This window comes from Pristis pectinata, chromosome 14, assembly GCF_009764475.1.
Source record: "Pristis pectinata isolate sPriPec2 chromosome 14, sPriPec2.1.pri, whole genome shotgun sequence".
NCBI lineage: Eukaryota > Metazoa > Chordata > Chondrichthyes > Rhinopristiformes > Pristidae > Pristis > Pristis pectinata.
The window spans coordinates 39,141,771-39,161,693 of record NC_067418.1 but is presented as its reverse complement, the minus strand read 5'-3'; the positions used below and the strand labels follow the sequence as shown (position 1 = coordinate 39,161,693).

Below are 19,923 nucleotides of genomic sequence, written 5' to 3'. Positions count from 1 at the left end.
CACAGTCACATCACTACACAGGAAGCAAATTTATGCATTATATCTGGACAGATCTTCTGTATTCACCTACAAAACCAGTGTTACTACCATTGTGTAGGAGGTACAGGACCCTGAAGACTCACACCCAACGATTAAGGAGCAGCTTCTTCCCCTCCGCCATCAGATTTCTGAACGGTCCATGAACACTACCTCATTATTCCTTTTTTTTTTGCACTATTTATTTATTTTGTAATTCATTGTAATTTTATGCCTTTGCACTGTACTGCTGTGCAATACAACAAATTTCACATCATACAAGTCAGTAATAATAAATCTGATTCTGATTCTGAAAAGGTATGCAGATGATTGCGGGCACAGTGGCATTAGCTGGAGCTTCAGGAAGAATAATGCCCTATGCACCCACTCTCCAAGGACAGCAAGGTGGTAAGTCAATCATGATACATATATTCTTAACCCAGCTAACCAGGCATTACTTCATAGATGTAAGGCTCAATTAGTAACAGAGCACTCAACCCAGTGCACAACTTCATTCACCAGCACATCATTCTCCCCAATCCCAATTGACATAAAGCAGTTCTATGGACAACCAACCATTGACTGTGCATTCCCTCATTGGTTCCAGACAATTCACACTCTTTTCCTATTTAGAATAAGTAGAAAAAGTCAGATAAAACAAATAGAGTTTCCCATTAATGTGGAACAGTATCACTTTCTGCCTGCTTACTTATCCCAGAAATAAATCAGAGAGAAATCATTAAACCAGGAGGTAGCCTTTGAATATCCCAAGCCCACTGTGAAATTGTTGACTCTGTGTCTGATCTCACAACCCTTCCGGTCATTATTGGCATGTCTTTCCAAATAGTGGAATTGAACCCCAGTCGCTAACACTATCTCAATTAACAAACAGATCACTATTCTTTCATTATCACCGGGTCTAAATCTTGCAACTCCCTACCCAATATTACCATGAGCGAGTATTTTCACCAGGACTGCAATAGTTCAGCTCAGCTCATTACTACTTTCTACAAGGCAATTAAAATAAACATATAAATTCTGACCTTGCCAGGGACACCTGCATTCCATAAATGAATAAAATCTGTCACGCAAGTTCCACGCCACATCTCCAAACGCACAAGTGAAATAATAATGAGGTGCTCACTTTAAAAAGCTATAGAAAGACAACTGGGTTTCCCTTGGATAGCACAGTGGTGCAGCAGATAGAGTTCAAGTGACCTGAGTTTCATCCTGACCTCCAATGTTTTCTGTGTGGAGTTTGCACATTCACTCTGTAGATTTCTCCTGGGTCCTCTGGTTTCTTCCTGTATCCTAACCAACACCTTGTATAATGGCAACATGACTTCCCCACTCTTCATCAACCACATTGTCTGGAAGACCGACTGGAGCAATGGTTTCTCTTTTTCTAAGCAAATAAAGTTGAAGTCTTCCAAATTTTATCCTTCTTGCTGATCTGTTCCTTTTCATCAAATTTCTCCACAAGCCCAAAAGTATTAAGTACTATTCTAAAAACATTATTGATGTCACATGTAGTTAGCCTTGATAGTGTGTGACAGTAAGAGACTCTTCTGTAGAATTACGTTACATCTTGGCATAATTTCTGTCTACACACACACACACTCCAGGGAACAATATATAGTGGTCATCAACAGTCACTTTGACTGATATCACTCAACCTCTGGGCACTGAGGACTAATAAAATATCCTATTGCTCCCCTTGGTTGACAGCTACCTTGGTCAGGTTGAGGATGCAAGTTGGTTGGTATATAGCTGGATTTCTGGTTACAGTTCACAATCCTCAACTGCTGAAGAGTAATTGTTTGAGATACCGTAATAGCACATACCCATGCAAAGGGGGCAGCACTCGCCTTCAGAATGGAAAGGATAGGTGCAGCTAACTTTGCACTCCACAGGAGAGCAGGCAGCAGAGCCAGACTGTGGAAGGGAAATAGGACAGATTGTTAGGTGATGCTGCAGTCAATCCTACTGGGTCTATTTCAACAGAATAAAAAAGTTAAGCAAATGGTGAAATCTAGTAACAAAACCAGAATAAAATAATGGGAATGTAAAATAGCCAATACAGCAAGAAAAGACCTGGGCTTTGCCTGATTGTCAATTTACTTAGAATTCTTGCTTGAATTGCTTTCTGTTAGCACCCATCACAATTTTCCAACACCCACACCTCCCCATCCTGCATGCAAAACAATTTCCTGGAATTTCTACTATTTTGCTAACTTTCTCACCAGGAGATAAAGACTACAAACTTGGCAATACTGTTTGATAATAATCTCTGCCAGGTGCATCAACTCACTTAATGGAGGACAGCAAAGCTTTAACCTTGGGTACCATGGTTGATCCTATTCACGTTACTATTTTTTCATGTATTACGAGAACAATAAAGTAAATTAAATCCAAGCTATAAGGAGCCCAAAGTAAAATCACATGATTAAACCTCAACTTTATTGAAATCCAAAGTCTTAATCTTTGTAAAAATGTCAATTTGATAAAAATTAATAAGGATTGGAATATGAAAGAACTATACACACCCACCAGACAGATACAGGTGAGGCAAGAGTCTGCAGCTGAGGGGAAAGTCTCATTATTCTTATAGATCATCCCACCATAGGCACAACCTACAAGAAGAATAAACATGTTAGTACTAGGTATAACACAAACACCATACCTACCAATCACCGACAAGGTCAGTAAATTTGGCAACAATAATCCCTGTGGGTTTGCAGTCATTGGAGGCAACATGTATATTTAATAGATTGACTGCTATTAACATGCAGCAATGCCATTGATCCTATGTCCTTTGCTGGAATTATTTAGCACTTGCTTGGGTGAATGCAATTCCAAAAACAAAGAATCTTAACAAAAGGACAAAGCAACCCATTTACTCAGCACCCCACCCTCCACTTTAAACATGCACTCCTCACACCCGTTGGTACAGATTGACTGCAGTGTGTACTAGCCACAAGATGTATACTGCAGCAATTTACCAAAGGACAACAGCAGCAGTTGCATGGGAACATCACCATCAAAAGTCTCATTCCACCCTGGTTTGGAAAGAAATTGTATCTCTTTTCTGTGGCGACATCAAAATCCTGGAATACCCTGTCCAACAGCATTGTAGAAGCACTTTCATTACATGCAGTGCAATGGTTTAAGAAGATGGTTCATTAACCAGCTTCCCAAAGGCAATCAGTACTGGAAATAAATGATGGCCTCACCCACATATCGTGAGTGAACACGTAAAAATAAAACTTGATGTAAAGAAGAACATAGGTCTTATGCAAAGTTCAAAACTTGCAACCACATCAGCCTGACGGTCTACGCCATAATCATAAGGGCCTCCCACTCTCAGTCTGGTGAAGGACTAGTAAGGATCGACACAGTTACACTTTTCTTCATCCTAGTGGTAGACCCAATACAAACAACCAGAAGATACCAGTGGAAGAGAATGAGAAGCAGATGTGAACTAAAATGAAAACAGAAGAGAAACAAGTAAAAAAGGCAAGCATCACACCTTCATAAAACAGCAAAGTGTTAAGAGTTTACAAGTCTAAGATTTTGCAAGTGGACATGATGAAAAATAATATTTTGACGGCATTGCAAACCAAGACAATTAATGCATAAGATTAAACCAGTTATTTAGCAATTTGTTTTCATCCCACTCTAATCTGAGCTCTTATCTAATTTAAATCCCTGAGCAGTGGAAACTATTTAAGAGAGCACTCTGTGAAATACCTTCCCAAATCAGAAAAGGAATGGAGCAAAAGTTAATGGACACAAATGTAATCATTAGAGATGTTGTAGCGACTCACCTCACCGGCATCGAACCGGCTCCCAACATCGCGACGTCGTCGGAGGCCCCGATCCAAGATGGCGTGGGGCCCTCCTTCTTCCCCAGCGTTGGGCTGGGAAAGCCCGCACGCGGGAAGGTCAGGTGACCCACGCATGACGTCAGCGCGGGAACTGTAGCGCGGAGAGTTTTCAGCTACTAAAGGCGCACTGCGCCCCGGTCAGCTTTCGACCTCTGATTTCGAAACCAGCGACTCTGTGTCTTCATTTCGTAGTGTGTAGCTAGCCACTACATTGGTGACCCGGTCGGGCCCAAATGTTTTTGGACCCACGATGTCTGCACAGCAAGAGGTACAGGCAGTAGCCCTTAAACTGCCCACCTTCAGGACCCTCCGGCCCAGTGTCTGGTTTGACCAGGCCGAGGCCCAGTTCCAGGTTCGCCAGATCACCAGGGACGACACCAAGTACTATTACGTGGTGGGTGCCCTCGATCAAGACACCGCAGCCCAGGTCGAGGATTTCATCCAGGCGCCCCCAGAGAAGGAGAAGTACGATAAGTTCAAGACCCTCCTCCTCGAGACTTTCGGCCTTTCCCGACGCGAATGAGCCTCCCGCCAACTCCACCTCAATAGGTTGGGCGACAGACCCCCCTCCGCGCTCATGAATAAGATGTTGGCCCTGGCAGATGGGCATAAACCCTGCCTGCTGTTTGAGCAGATCTTCCTGGAGCAGCTACCCGACGTCATCCACCTGCTCCTGGCGGATGCCGATTTCAGCGAACCCCGGAAGGTGGCCACCTGGGCGGATGTCCTTTGGCGGGCGAGAAAAGAGAATGGGGCATCCGTCGAGTGCATTGCCACATCACGTACCCAGTGGCCCAGCAGGCCAGACCCGGCGATCGAACGCTCCCCACCTGCCACCAGGTCTGAGACACTGACCGACCAATGGTGTTTCTACCACCTGCGGTGGGGCGCTGACGCCAGCAGATGCTGGCCACCATGCAGGTTTCCAGGAAATGCCAGAGCCAGCCGCCGCTGATAGCTACGGCAGCTGGCCACCCGGATAGCCTCTTGCATGTGTGGGACAGGTGTTCTGGACGTCGGTTCCTAGTGGACACTGGAGCCAAAGTCAGCATCGTGCCTCCCAACGGCTGCGAGACTCGCAACTGCACACCAGGACCTGCCCTCAGATCCGCCAATGGCAGCGCCGTTTGGACCTTTGGCACCCGGTTGGTACACCTCCAGTTCGGCACCTGCAACTTTACTTGGAGGTTCATCCTGGCCGCCGTCGCGCAACCACTCCTTGGGGCAGACTTGCTTCGTGCCAACAGTCTGCTGGTTGGCCTGCGGGGTAAGCGCTTGGTACATGCCAGGACCTTCCAAACGTTCTCGTTGGGTGAGGCCAAGCTGCCGGCCCCACACCTCGACTCCGTTACCACGTCGACCAACGAGTTTGCCAGGGTCCTGGCAGAGTTCCCGTCTGTACTAACGCCCCAGTTCTCCACCACCTTGCCTAAGCACGGCGTCCAGCATCACATCCCCACCCAGGGCCCTCCCCTCCATGCCTGCGCCTGGCGGCTACCCCCAAACAAGCTCCACCTCGCGAAGGAGGAATTCAAAAAAATGGAGGAGCTGGGGATCATCCGCAGGTCGGACAGCCCATGGGCCTCTCCGCTACACATAGTCCCCAAGGCAGCCAGAGGCTGGCAGCCCTGTGGCAAATACCGACGCCTCAATGACATTACTACCCCAGACCAGTAGCCCGTGCCGCACATTCAGGACTTTGCTGCCAACCTACATGGGCAGTCCATTTTTTCCAAGGTCGACTTCGTCTGCGGGTATCACCAGATCCCGGTGCATCCAGACGACATTCCGAAGATGGCGCTGATCACACCTTCCGGCCTCTTTGAATTCGTCCGGATGCCCTTTGGTCTCAAGAACGCTGCTCAGTCCTTCCAAAGACCCATGGATGCGGTCGGGCGCGACCTTGACTTCGCCTTCATATACCTCAACGACATCTTGATCGCCAGCAACAGCCGCCAGGGACATTTCACGCACCTCCGCCAACTCTTTTCTCGCCTGAGGGATTTCGGCCTGACCGTCAACCCAGCCAAATGCCAATTCGGGTTGGAGACAATCGATTTCCTGGGTCATCGGATTGACAAAAACGGTGCCTCGCCCCTGCCTGCGAAGGTTGATGCCATCTGCCATTTCGCCAGACCCACCTCCATCAAGGGCCTGCAAGAATTCCTTGGTATGGTAAACTTTTATCACCGGTTCATACCATCCGCGGCCCGCATCAAGCACCCATTGTTTGCTCTCCTGTCGGGCGGAAGCAAGGACATTGTTTGGTCGGAAGAGGCTCACACCGCATTCGTCGAAACCAAGCAGGCCTTGGCGGACGCGATCATGTTGGTGCATCCTCACACGGATGTCCCGACTGCCCTCACGGTCGACGCCTCCAGCACAGCGGTCGGAGGCGTGCTAGAACAGCTTATCGAAGGGCGTTGGCAACCGCTGGCGTTCTTCAGCAGGCACCTTCGACCACCAGAGCTCAAATATAGCACCTTCGACCACGAGCTGTTGGCGTTATACCTGGCCATCAGACATTTCCGTTACTTCTTGGAGGGAAGGCTGTTTACAGCTTTCACTGACCACAAGCCGTTGGCCTTCGCCTTCAACAAGATCTCAGATCCCTGGTCAGCGCGGCAACAGCGGCACTTGTTGTACATCTCAGAGTTCACCACTGACGTCCGCCATCTGTCAGGGTAAGAAAACGTGGTCGCGGATGCACTGTCACGGCCCACCATCCAGGTTTTGTCCCAGGGGGTGGATTTCGGCGCCTTAGCAGAGGCACAGCGAACGGACATGGAGATGCTCAGCTATCGCACCGCAGTCTCGGGCCTGCAACTGCAAGACCTTCTGGTAGGCCCTGGTGAGCGCACCCTGCTCTGCGATATCTCCACAGGTAGACCCGGCCCCATCGTCCCAGCTGCCTGGCGCAGACAGGTGTTTGATGCCATCCACAGCCTTGCGCACCCATCCATCCGGACTACTGTCCGGATGGTGTCAGACAAGTTCGTCTGGCATGGCCTGCGTAAACAGGTTTCCAAATGGGCCCGGTCCTGCACTCACTGCCAGACCTCGAAAGTACAGCAGCACGTCAAGGCGCCCCTGCAGGATTTTCAGCCTTCCTGCCGGAGGTTTGACCATATCCATGTCGACCTGGTCGGCCCCCTCCCAGTCTCCCGAGGAGCGCGGTACCTCCACACGATTGTCGACCGTTTTACCCGCTGGCCAGAAGACATTCCCCTCGCAGATACCTCCACCCAGTCCTACACACGGGCCCTTTTGTCAACTTGGGTGGCCCGTTTCAGTGTCCCGGCACATATCACTTCAGACAGGGGAGCTCAATTCACCTCCAGCCTGTGGTCTGCCGTCGCTGACTTGTGGGGTTCCCGGATCCACCTCACCACCGCCTATCACCTGCAATCCAATGGGCTGGTGGAGAGGTTCCATCGCCACCTGAAGTCGACACTCATGGCCCACCTTAAGGGGCCCAGCTGGGTAGACGAACTCCCCTGGGTCCTGCTGGGGATACACACCGCGCCAAAAGAGGACCTGCATGCCTCGTCTGCGGAGATGGTCTACGGAATGCCCTTAGTCGTCCCGGGCGAGTTCCTACCAGCCCCTCGGGGGCCAGAGGAAGGACCTGCCACGGCGCTCGACTGGCTGCACGAGCGGCTTGGAAGCCTGGCCCCGATTCCCACCTCGCAACATGGACAGGTCCCGACCCGTATGCCGACTTCCCTCCAAGACTGTAAGTTTGTCTTCGTCAGGAGGGGCGCGCACCGATCACTGCTGCAACGGCCGTACAAAGGGCCATTCCGGGTCATCAGGAACAATGGATCTACGTTCGTGTTGGACACTGGGGGGCGTGAGGAGATGTTTACGGTTGACCGGCTGAAGCTGGCTCATTTAGACTCGGACCAACCCATGGTGGTACAGCGAGCGCGGCGCAGGGGCAGGCCACCCAAGTCATAGTTTATTTAATTCTGGTTTTTGCGACGGTATTGCTGGTTCGGGGGGGGGGGGCGGTTATGTAGCAACTCACCGCACCAGCATCGAACCGGCTCCCGACATTGTCGGAGGCCCCGATCCAAGATGGCACGGGGCCCTCCTTCTTCCCCAGCGTTGGGCTGGGAAAACCCGCGCGCGGGAAGGTCAGGTGACCCGCGCGTGACATCAGCGCGGGAACTGTAGTGTGGGAAGTTTTCGGCTATTAAAGGCGCACCGCGCCCCGGTCTTCATTTCGTAGTGTGTAGCTAGCCGCTACAATGTAATTATGTACTGAAAGCAATGTGTTCAAAACACAGTCACAAACATACAGGCACAAGCACCATCCACACCAGCATCACATGTACTGACTCGTATGTAATTGGAAAACTACCTGCAGAGCAGTCAGGGCAGCACTGGCCAGGAACTAGTATAGGGTGTGCACAGGTCTCAAGGCATTCAGTCCTCTTACAGACAATTGAACCATCTGCCTGAAATGGAAGAGACAGTGAGAACAAAGAACATCCAGGAGACATTGGCCTACACTGCGGAACTGAGACACAAACCATTGTATAGCTAAGCTACCAGACTGAGAGACAGGGAAACAACGGCCAATATATCTTCTGAGTGATGAATTTCAAGATGCCAATCTGTGTGTGGAAAGCGCCCTGAGAAAGGGATAACCAGATATTGCTCTGATACCTCACTGTGTAGTACATATCCCCAAACAGAAATATAACAGTGAAGGGATAGAGAGTGACCCTGTGTAAGTATGCATCCAGAAAAATAATAGAGACAAATAAATATATGTACATTTCTTAATGAAGTCTGAACAACATGCACTTTAAAATATTACTCTCATCAAGCACCATTAACCAAATATGATATTCAAACTGTCAAAATTGAAAATTCTATTTGCTGATTGGAGGCTTGTCCTCCACTTTCAACATATTTAGATTCTTTTTCCTTATTGGACTCACCTGACACACACACACTTCACAGGGATCGCCAGGTGACCATATCTGTCCAACTGGAAACTCAATTCCATTGTCGTCTATGAAACAGCCTACCAGGGACAAAAGGTATGAAATTAAAGTGGATAGGTTCCATTCTCATTAATTATTAACAATCAATTCCTCTCGGTTCCTTGCCAATTAAATTGGTATAATCAGAACTGGATGGTGCGACATATCAGGTGTTGTCTGTCTGATTCATTACCAGCATTTATTTATCCCATCAGTCACCTTAGTATTGACAAAACAGAGTGAAACCATTTACAAAGAGAATGACTCTAACTTATACAAGTTTTCCTCATGGTTAATTTTTTTTCCAGTCTAGGCAATAGTGTTGTAAATCTCCCTTGTATACTCTCCAGAACAATCATATCTTCCTGTCATGTGGTGACCAGAACTGTTTGCAGTATCACTAGGTGAAAAACAAATGAATGATGTGAAAAATTAATTGAGAGAACAGAAAGGATTCATAAAACAAATTAAACTAGCATAAAAATACAAAAAAAAAGGTTATGTATCTCCATTACTTTTTATTTTTTGCCTCATAATTCAGTCTTCAGTTCTCAAAATTTCAACCTGCATACTACCAGAGGACCTGGCTTACCTTTGACAATTTTATCCTGGCGGCAAGTAAAGCAGCATTGGTTTGGCTCTAGAAACCATTCCTCTCTTGCACATTCCAACACTGGGCAAGGCCTGTAATAACACTCCACTTCACCATTCTGAGGACACAATCAGTCAACTTTAGTGATTAAAACAGAGAAAACAAAATCAATTCATCTGTGTAATCAATGGTAGCCTAGGTTTTACTTTATTATTTAGGGTGATATTATTGGTTATACATTGAACTACAATGGCTAATGTTTCTGAGGTTTTGCACATCTTGTGACCACCAATCTTTGTGAAATTGATGAAAAGACATATTTAAAACACATGGAATTTGTTTCACAGAGCACACACTATAGACTGTGAATTTGGTTTATATAAACCAGCTTGTGAAGCAGTATCCCCTACATGCCATTTCACTTTAAGGAATGGAAGTCATTCAGATATTTCTTGTAAACACATACATGCATTGATTGGGGCAAGTTAGTTACAGAAAACATGATCAAAAAACAAAGAAAAGATCAATGAATTTAAATGCAAGTTTTGTAAGGCAGAGACAGGAGAAATTAAAATGGGGAATAAGTAAATGGCTTTAAACTCAAACTTTGTACTTATCTTCACAGTAGAAGACACAAAAAGCTTTGTAGAAAGTTTTGGGGCATCAAAGGTGAGAATGAGGAACAAAGATTATTCGGAAAGAAATAGTACTGGGGAATTTGATAAGATGAAAATCCATAAAATCCATTATATTGGAGGTCTGCATTCTAGGGTTTTGAAAGAAATGGTAATAGTATTAATGGATACACTGGTTCTGACCTTCCAGAATTCCACAGATTTCAGAATTGTCCCTGAGGATTGAAAGACAGGAAATCCCATTATTCAATAAGGGATGGTGAGAGAGGTAGTTAGCCTGACATTAATAGAGAAATTGTCAGGTTCAATTAGGACCGTGAGGAACACAAGAACAGAAAAGTTCAAAAGGTATAATTTAATTGGCAGGAACAGCATAGACTTATAAAAAGCAAATTATGTTTTTTTTAGCTCCAACAAGCTGGGCATTTAAACCAGCGCAGAAGGATGTAGCATTATTAGACAGTTGTTTCAATAAGCTTGTTATACAAAATGAAGCATCATTGGATTGGGGTAATATAGTAATATGGATTGAAGATTGGACAACAGGACAAAACAAAGAATAGTTCATCACTTTTGGAATGGCAGGTGGTAGAAGCAAAGATTACTACTTGGCCCTCAGTCCGTACAATGGCTTAGATAAGGGGACCAAATTAATGCATGCGCTCATGATAAAAACCGAGTGAAAGCTTGGAAAAGTAAACTCTGAGGTGTAAACAAATGGATATAGCAGGCTGAGTGAGTAGAAAAAATATGGCAGACAAGGAGAAGATATGTGAAGTTACCCACTTTGGTAGGGAAAATACAGAAACAAAATATTATTTAAACTATGAGAACTGAACAATATTGGTACTCAGAGGAAACTGGATGTCCTTGTACATGAATCACAGTGTTAACCTGCAGGCGCAACAAGGAACTAGGAAAGCAAATGGTATGCAGGCATCTGTTACAAAGGTCATATTATAATCAGGTAGGGTCTTAATGAGGCACAGTTGAAGTTACAGAAAGATACAAGGCAATTCAAAGAATCTCTCCTTCAGAGCCCTCTGTCTGGTACAAGATACCAGCCATACCTGAGGCTCCTGCTACCAGCTTTGTCAATTCTGCAGTAGATTTCTGAACTATCCTGGCATGATATTTCTGGGGATTCCCCTCTCTTAGCAAAGAGGTGTTGATGCTGGACCGTGGTATTATTGTGAACCCTCCCTACAATCAATTTAGGTAGGCTGCAATTTAATGAATTTCTCCAGTCATTAAAAACACATCAGAAAGATATGTAACACCTTTAATCTCACATTTTTCTTTCCTGGGACTGCTTACAACAAACTATGAAACATAGGGTAAATGGAAGCATTGTAGTTTGGAACTAACTCTGCAATTTTGTAGTTGCCTCACAGCCAGAAAGAATGCTAGCCTTCCCACAAGAACCCACCTTTAATCTCAAAGAGGAATCAAATAGTAGACAACTTCTTTTCTCCTCCCAAATATGCCACAAGAGAGATGATAGGATAACAGATACCTGATTATAATCAATCAATCAAAAACAGAAAGCTGCTTTATATCAGTGTTCCAAATCTTTATATCATAAATGCAAGGCAATGTTGTACCATATTCATGTCAGCTTCAGAGAGAATGGTGACATGCTAATAAATTGTGAGAAGGGTCCAAATCAGACAGGATCCTTTCCCCATTTGACACATGCATACAAGTTAGAAAATAGGAATGTAATTCCTTGAGGATTGCATCTTTCTAGAAGTGTAAAATTTAAGTGAATTTCTTCCAGCGTTGCTCTGAGATGAATTTAGGACTATCATCTCAGTGTTGCTCAGCCATTCACCAAATAGAAACATATCAAATTATGAAAGGGATAGATAAGATAGAGGTAGGAAGGTTGTTTCCACTGGTAGGTGAGACTAGAACTAGGGGACGTAGCCTCAAGATCATGGGGAATAGATTTAGGGCAGAGATGAGGAGGAACTGCTTTTTCCAGAGAGTAGTGAATCGGTGCAGTTCTCTGCCCAGGGAAGCAGTGGAGGCTACCTCATTAAATATATTTAAGACACAGTTAGGGTTTTGCATAATAGGGGAATTAAGGGTTATGGGGAAAAGGTAGATAGGTGGATCTGAGTCCACGGCCAGATCAGCCATGATCTTATTGAATGGCGGAGCAGCTCAATGGGCCAGATGGCCTACTGCTGCTCCTATTTCTTATGTTCAAACAAGCTTATGGAGTTAATAATATCTTGTATTTTAGTGTCAGAAGTTTCTGATCTTGTTGCTACTCGTCTTGAGACCTGCAAATGACGATATTTCAATACAATGAAACACAGTGGAAAGACTTGAGGTGATTATTAAGTCCTCTCTATGGGTTAACTCTTGGTTGGTGACAGAATCTAGAGGAGGAGATGAGGTAACATTATCTTTGTTTCCACTCCCCCCCCCCCCCCCCCCCACACAAGAATCTTTTTCCGGTGCACATAAAGAAATGGAACCAATAAACCTTCATTTCTTTCAAAGGGAAAATGGAAAATTTCTTGTTTGTTGTGACCTGCCATCTCCAGATAAACCAGCAATCAATGCTTTCAGTAACTTACCAAACATGCACAATTGATGCAATCGATGCCAGGCCGGGTGAATTCTGCCCCATGAGGATAGACGATGCCATGGTCAATACACTCAGCTAAGGAAATATAAAAATGTAATCAATGAAATAAAAATGCAGTGCAATAATTGTTAAACATTAATTTAACCGAGCATATTTTAAAATAATTTGCATTTAACTTGCTCAGTAGGTTAGACCTTCCACACTAAATGATTCTACCTTGTGTGGTAATTCAATGAACAAAAATTTTAACAGATTGATGTTGACTTTTGTCCTCTGCACTAACACTGTTCTTGGAATAGGATTACATTGGAAATATGACACATAAACAGACCATTCAGGTCCATGTCAATGTTCATGCTCCATGGGAGCCTCTTCCCGTTTTCCCTCATTCAAGTCAATCATTGTACTGTAACCTTCTACTCTATTCTCCTTCATATACTTGTTCACCTCCCTCTTAAAAAGGTATTTGTTCCATTCCTGGGTAGCAAGTTCCATCGGGTAATTCCTTACGGGTTTTCTTGATGACTACCTTATAATGATGCCCTCTCTTATGCTCTTCTCCACAAATGGAAACATTCACTCCACACCCACTCTATCAAAATCCTTTATAACGTTGAAGACCTTTATGAGAACCTCTTTCTTGATATGGGGACACTTGCATTACTGAAATCCTTTTTGCTAATTTTATCTGTATCCTCTTGAAATCCTTTTTATAATATGGTTACCAGAACTGTATGAAGTATTGCATGCAACTTCCTGCAACTACATAATACTTCCAACTTGCCTTCCAAAAATAAGCCTGTGCTTGATTTGCATTTTTATGGCCATGCTAAGTAGTGGCACAGCTTTCAATAAGTGATGTATTTGTTCTTCATGATCTCCCTGTTCATTTACCACAGCTAGAGACCTGCCATCCATGTTTAAGTGGCCTCTCCATTTTTCTCAGCAAAATATATTGCCTTGCTTTTATCAATTTTGAACTTCATTTTCTACTTTTGCCCACTCTGCAAGTTTACAAATATCCACCTCCGTAATGACTAACCCCTTCCCCTTCTCAACTTGGTAGTGTCTGCAAATTTAGATCTTGCGTTTCAGATAATATTTGAATAACAATGGTCCCAGCATGACTACCTATCTTCTTTAACTGCAGGTGGTGAGCCTTTACTTCCATTTTCTGCTTTCTGTCCCAAAACCAGCTGACAATCCATTCTGTTCCTTGTCAACTGAATCCACATTCTCTGACCTTACTTATTAGTCTATTATTGAGTAACTAATCAAAGACGTTTTCTTAGTTTAGTTTCTTCTTTCCTTTTGGCATATTTATTTTTCCACATGGCTTCTCCCCTCCCTCAGCTGACAAAGCCCTCGACCATGTCAAATATATTTCCCCCCCATGTCTGCCCTCATCCTCTTCTCCTCCCAACCAGAAAAAGGATGGGATACCACAGGCTTCACCTTCCACCCCACCAGCTTCTGCATTTAATGAATCATCCTTTGCAATTTCCACCACTTTCAATGAGATTCCGCCGCCATAGATCTTCCCCTCCCCTCCCAGCACTTTGAAGGAACTACAGAACATAGAACAGTACAGCATAGGAACAGGCCCTTTGGCCCACAATGTTGTGTCAAACTAATTAAGATAGTAATTAAATGCCTAACTAAACTAATCCCTTCTGCCTACACAATGTCCATATCCCTCCATTCTCTGCACATTCACATGCCTATCTAAAAGCCTCTTAAACGCCTCTATTGTATTTGCCTTCACCACTGCCCCTGGCAACACATTCCAGGCACCCACCACTCTGTGTAAAAAAAAACTTGCCCTCCACATCTCCTTTGAACTTACACCCCCCCCCCCCACCTTAAATGCATGCCCTCTGGTATTAAATATTTCAACCCTGGGTAAAAGATATGTCTAATCTATCTACGGCTCTCATAATCTCATAAACCTTTATCAGGTCTCCCCTCAGGCTCCACTGCTCCAAAGAAAACATCCCAAGTTTGTCCAACCTCTCCTTATAGCACATGCCCTCTAATCCGGGCAGCATCCTGGTAAACTTGTTCTGCACCCACTTCAAAGCCTCCACATCCTTCCAATAATGGGGTGACCAGAATTGAACGCAATACTCCAGATGCAGCCTAACCAGAGTTTTATAAAGCTGCAACATAACTTCCCGACTCTTGAATTCAGTGTCTCGACTAATAAAGACAAGCATGCCATACACCTTCTTTACCACTCTATCAACCCGTGCAACCGCCTTCAGGGAGCTATGGACTTGGACCTCAAGATCCCTCTATACATCAACACTGTTAAGCGTTCCTTTACATTTGATCTCCTAAAGTGAAACACCTCATATTTGGCTGGATCCGCCATTTCTCCGCCCATATCTGTGACTGATTTAAATCCTGCTGTATCCTTCTTCTATATTGTATGCAGCATGTGTATCAATCTTCTACACTATCCACAACTTATTCCCTTTGTAACTATCTGGTCAGCTCTTCCATCTCCTCCAACAAGTCCCCTTCCCAAAGTATTTTCAATCCTTTCCTAACATCCAGGAACGTAAACATTCCTTCCAGGTGAAGCAGCAATTCATGAGCACTTCTTCCAATTTACATAGCTAAATTAAGTGCTCACAATGTGGTCTCCTGTGCACTGGAGAAGCCAAAAAGATTGCTTTGCAGAACATCTCTGTTCAGTTGATACAGTAGACCCTGAGCTTCTAGCTACCTGTCGATTTAGTTCTCCATTACTGCTCTGACCTGTCAGAAGCTTCTACACTATTCTAATGAAGCCAGTGTAAACCTGAGGAGCAGAGCCTCATGTTCCATCTAGATACGATGCAGCATCTCAGGACTCAATATCAGGTCGATCAATTTCTGATAACTTGCTTTTTTCCTTTGAGAAGCAGAATGAGTTGGTTCTGCTGTAAATTTAACCACTGTAATTTTAACATTTGCAACCATCTCCTTCTGGTTTCAGTAATAGCTCTGGCCTGAAGTTTATAGTTTTAACATGAGCCTTCATTTGTTATCGCTCTCTTTAACTGCCTGTGTTAATCTATTAACCAGATGGCTCTGTAAACATTGGGATGCCAAGGCAACCCTGGTCTCACCCAACTGAGATATTCCCATTGTCCAATGTTTCGCTCCTCCAATCATTCTGCATCAGCAGTCCTGATGCAGGGTTTCGACCTGAAAAGTCCACGTTCCTTTCCTCCCACAGATGCTGCTCGACCCGCTGAGTTCCTCCAGCAGATTGTTTGTTACTCCAGATTCCAGCATCTGCAGTCTCTTATTTCTACAACTTGAAACTACTTGTTTTCTCATTTTCCCTGTTTTGATGAAGGGACTTTGACTTGAAATATCAACTGTCTTTCTTTCCACAGATTCTACCCAACGTGCTGAGTGTTTACAGCATTTTCTGTTTTTATTTCATATACCTAGTTTCTGCAGATTTTTGATTTTCAATCTTCTATATCTTTGTTGGCCAATATTGTTACCTATTTTGTTTTCCCAGTGTCCCAAAAGATCAGCTTTTCTCCAATCTATTAATCTATTAAGCAGGCATGGTAGTGTAGCGGTTAGCATAACGTTTTACAGTGCCAGCGACCTGGGTTCAAATCCAGCCACTGTCTGTAAGGAGTTTGTACGTTCTCCCCGTGTCTGTGTGGGTTTCCTCCAGGTGTTCTGGTTTCCTCCCACATTCCAAAGACGTACAGGTTAGGAAGTTGTGGGCATGCTATCTTGGTGCCGGAAACATGGCGACACTTGCGGGCTGCCCCCAGATCACTGCGCAAAAGATGTATTTCACTGTGTGTTTCAATGTACGTGACTAATAAAGATATCTTATCTTACCTGATTTTTGACTCTTATCAATTGAAAATATACTATATTCACTACTTCCAAGATGTTCCCCTACTTTTCCTTCTTTTAATTGTCCTGTTCATTCCAAAATCCAATTGTAAACATTCCCTCATAAAGACTTTTTTGCATATCTGATTAGAAGGGAAACCACTTCCCTATAAATACCTCTTCCGATTAATTAATATCAGGGCACTTGAAATCCCTACGATTATTATTCTATATTTTTCCTCATCTCCTTTATTTGTCATCATATTTCTTCCTCCATCTTTCACTCATGTGGTCTTGTGTGTCAGCTTGTGTGTTATTTGTGTGATTGATTCTGTATGGTATTTTACCTTTACTTTTATAGATGCTCTGTCCTCATTATAGGTTCATCCCTTTTTTCTACTACCATAATAGTATTCCTAATTAGCACTGCTACTGCACCTCCCCCTTTCTCGTTTCTATCTTTTCTAAGTATGTTACACTCAGCAATGTTTAATTTGCAGAACTGATTTTTCTGTCCCCGGGTCTCGGTTATCTCTACCATGTCTGGTTTCTCTCAAAATAACTGCCTTGATGCAGAAACTGTACAGGCAGTCTGACTCAATTTTAATATGATTTTCTCTTATGTTATGTTTCACCATCTTATTGGACAACTCCAGTACCAGTGTCCCTTGAAAAGGAACTCCATCAGCCACCTGGTAATTCTCCTGAACTGTCTGCTTCTATGCTAATTTGCATGAGGCTTTGCCAATAATCCAGAGATGGTTACTTTCCAGTTGCTTTTTTTTATATTTAATTCCTAACTTTAGCAGAACTTCCTCCTTATTCCTACATTTGTCATTTTAAAATTTTAAATTTTTAGATTTTATTTACAGCCTGGTAACAGGCCCTTCCGGCCCAACGAGCCCGCGCCGCCCATTTTAAACCCAAATTAACTTACCCGTACGTCTTTGGAACATGGGAGGAAACCAGAGCACCCGGAAGAAACCCACACAGACACGGGAGAACGTACAAACTCCTTACAGACAGCAACGGGAATCGAACCCTGATCGCTGGCGCTGTACTTGCGTCGTGCTAACCGCTACGCTACCGTGCTGCCCCAACATGGACCACAGCAACTGGATTTACAGCCTGCTTTCCCAAATTCCTCTCCTTATGAATCAATGTTCTTTATTCTGGTATGGGGGAGGCAATAATATTTTCAAGATTCATTTTCTTGACTGCGGACTTCCTGATCAGTACCACAATTCTATTCTGCTCTCCCCACATTGGACACCTTTCTGAGCTATAATATCTTGTGGCTGTTCACCTTGCAGTCTTTCTCATTATCCTCACAGATAGCATTGTCAAGTAGTTATATTAAATACTAATACACTTCTCCGGCATCAGCAATCATAGTGAAGGAGAGAATGGAGCGGTGTCACCACTCTTATCCCTCCTTAAAAAAAACAAATTCAGGAGAATATTTTATCCAAACAGTGTTGAGAACAAGGAACAGGACCAGTTGAGGCAAATAAAATCAGTAGTTAGATAAGCTGTGAGGAATAAAGGAATCAGAAGACTATGTTTATGGGGCTAAAGATTGCAGGTGGCTCATTTGGAACACAAGCACTGATGCAGACCAGGCTGTAAATTTGATGCAATTTTTATTATCTCAACTAGTTCCTGAAAGATACTGATCCACAGCATGAAACTATCATAGTTATAAATCATAAGTATAATTATAAATTCATGGTCATAATGGCAGTGGAAATGTGAAAATGGAGAATATTATGCTGATTATATTTTCTAAGACTCAGTAGAAAGCACTATTTGGGACACCAGAGAGGGTGCCAAAGTCTGTGCCATTCACGTTGAGAATATTTCATGGGGCAGAGCAGGGGCAGCTTCCTACCTGGGGCTGAGGGGGTTTGATAAAGCAGTGCAGAGGAAGTTAATTACCTGGTTAATTTATACACTATTGTTTATATCACAGCAAAAATGATGTAAATTGAAGAATTTGTAATAATGGATAATTTGATGATGTTTGTGTATGATTTGCAAAGACATTTATTTACCAAATATGGTAAATCTCCATCAAAATTTTCCGGCTTGCGCACATTTCTTCTGCAACTAACTGATCTCCTACCCCATGATGGAGGAGATTCATCTGCGCCTACTTGTTAAATCACATTGTGTCCAAGACAGAAATCCTTTATTGTGGGAAGGAGTTGGATGATTCATGACTTCCATCATTGTGTCCTTATAATTGTCCTTACCATTCAGAGTCACACAGCATGGAAGCAGGCCCTTCTGCCCACCAAGTCTGCACTGACCATCAAGCATCCATTTATACTAATCCCATTGTTTTATTCTCCCTACATTCCCGTCACCTTCCCCAAGATTCTACCACTCACCTCCACACTTGGGGCAATTTACAGCAGCCAACTAACCTACCGAGCTGCACATCTTTGAAACGTGGCTCAGCTAGCTATGCCACTGTGCCACCTCAGATTTGATCTGTAACGTGTAAGGGAGATATGTGTCGAAAAAGTGAAGGAAATGTAAAGAGCCTCAGTTAAAATGTATGACAAAATGGAATTTTACTGATGTTAATTTAAATAAAAAACATGCACTAGAAGTTTTAAAGACCTAACTGTCAAGATTATGAAAGTATAATTGTAAAAAATATCAATTCAGATCAGACTTGTTTGGAGAGGAGCAAATTTGTTTTGATATGTTGGAACATTTGATGGATGGTGTGGGAAATAAATCTTCTCCCTTAGAAGTACAACGCTGACATCTTTCTATTTAAGTTTTTAAGTGCACAAGGTATAATAAATATCCAGGCAATTTGTGCTGACACCTCTTACCTGGTTTTGGCAGATATGACTGACAGCTGTTTTTGTACCCACTGAAGTCAGGTCAGGGCCCTTTCTTGGCTGCAGGCCTCCTTCAGTGACAGGAAAACTCCTACCATACATTGATGTGACGAGTTTATAGAAAATTATATCAAAGTAAGTGCAAGGTTTTATAGTTTTATAGTTTCACGACAACCTTACCAGCTATATCAAGGTAAGAAATAAAACTGGGAAATTTTCTGGTCTTAACCATGGCAAAAGAATCATAGTTGAAGGGATTGGAGCAAATCCAAGTTCAGTAATCAATTGTCATTTTTGCTGGACTGTACTTATCAAACCATACACTAACCTGGACATGTAGGGCAACAATCCAATAGAACTGGTTTCTCACATGCAACAGGAGGACACTCAGGTGTGATACATTTCACATTTCCAGACTGGGAAAACAAAAATCAGTTATAACTTAAATCTAAAGCAATAATACAGAAGTAAAAACAATAAAA

The 19,923-nt window shown here is 43.7% G+C and overlaps 1 protein-coding gene across 1 annotated transcript in view; it reads right to left on the bottom strand.

Moving 5' to 3' along the window:
• The window catches only part of LOC127577995 (von Willebrand factor C and EGF domain-containing protein-like), a 189,590-nt gene that overhangs the window by 13,770 nt on the left and 155,897 nt on the right, over positions 1 to 19,923 (bottom strand). The window contains exons 16-22 of the mRNA XM_052029702.1: positions 19,770 to 19,857; positions 12,718 to 12,803; positions 9,492 to 9,609; positions 8,855 to 8,940; positions 8,269 to 8,365; positions 2,566 to 2,648; positions 1,860 to 1,950 (exon numbers count right to left, since the gene is read on the bottom strand). Coding sequence (XP_051885662.1) covers positions 1,860 to 1,950; positions 2,566 to 2,648; positions 8,269 to 8,365; positions 8,855 to 8,940; positions 9,492 to 9,609; positions 12,718 to 12,803; positions 19,770 to 19,857 — 649 coding nt within the window. The remainder of the gene's footprint in view (positions 1 to 1,859; positions 1,951 to 2,565; positions 2,649 to 8,268; positions 8,366 to 8,854; positions 8,941 to 9,491; positions 9,610 to 12,717; positions 12,804 to 19,769; positions 19,858 to 19,923) is intronic.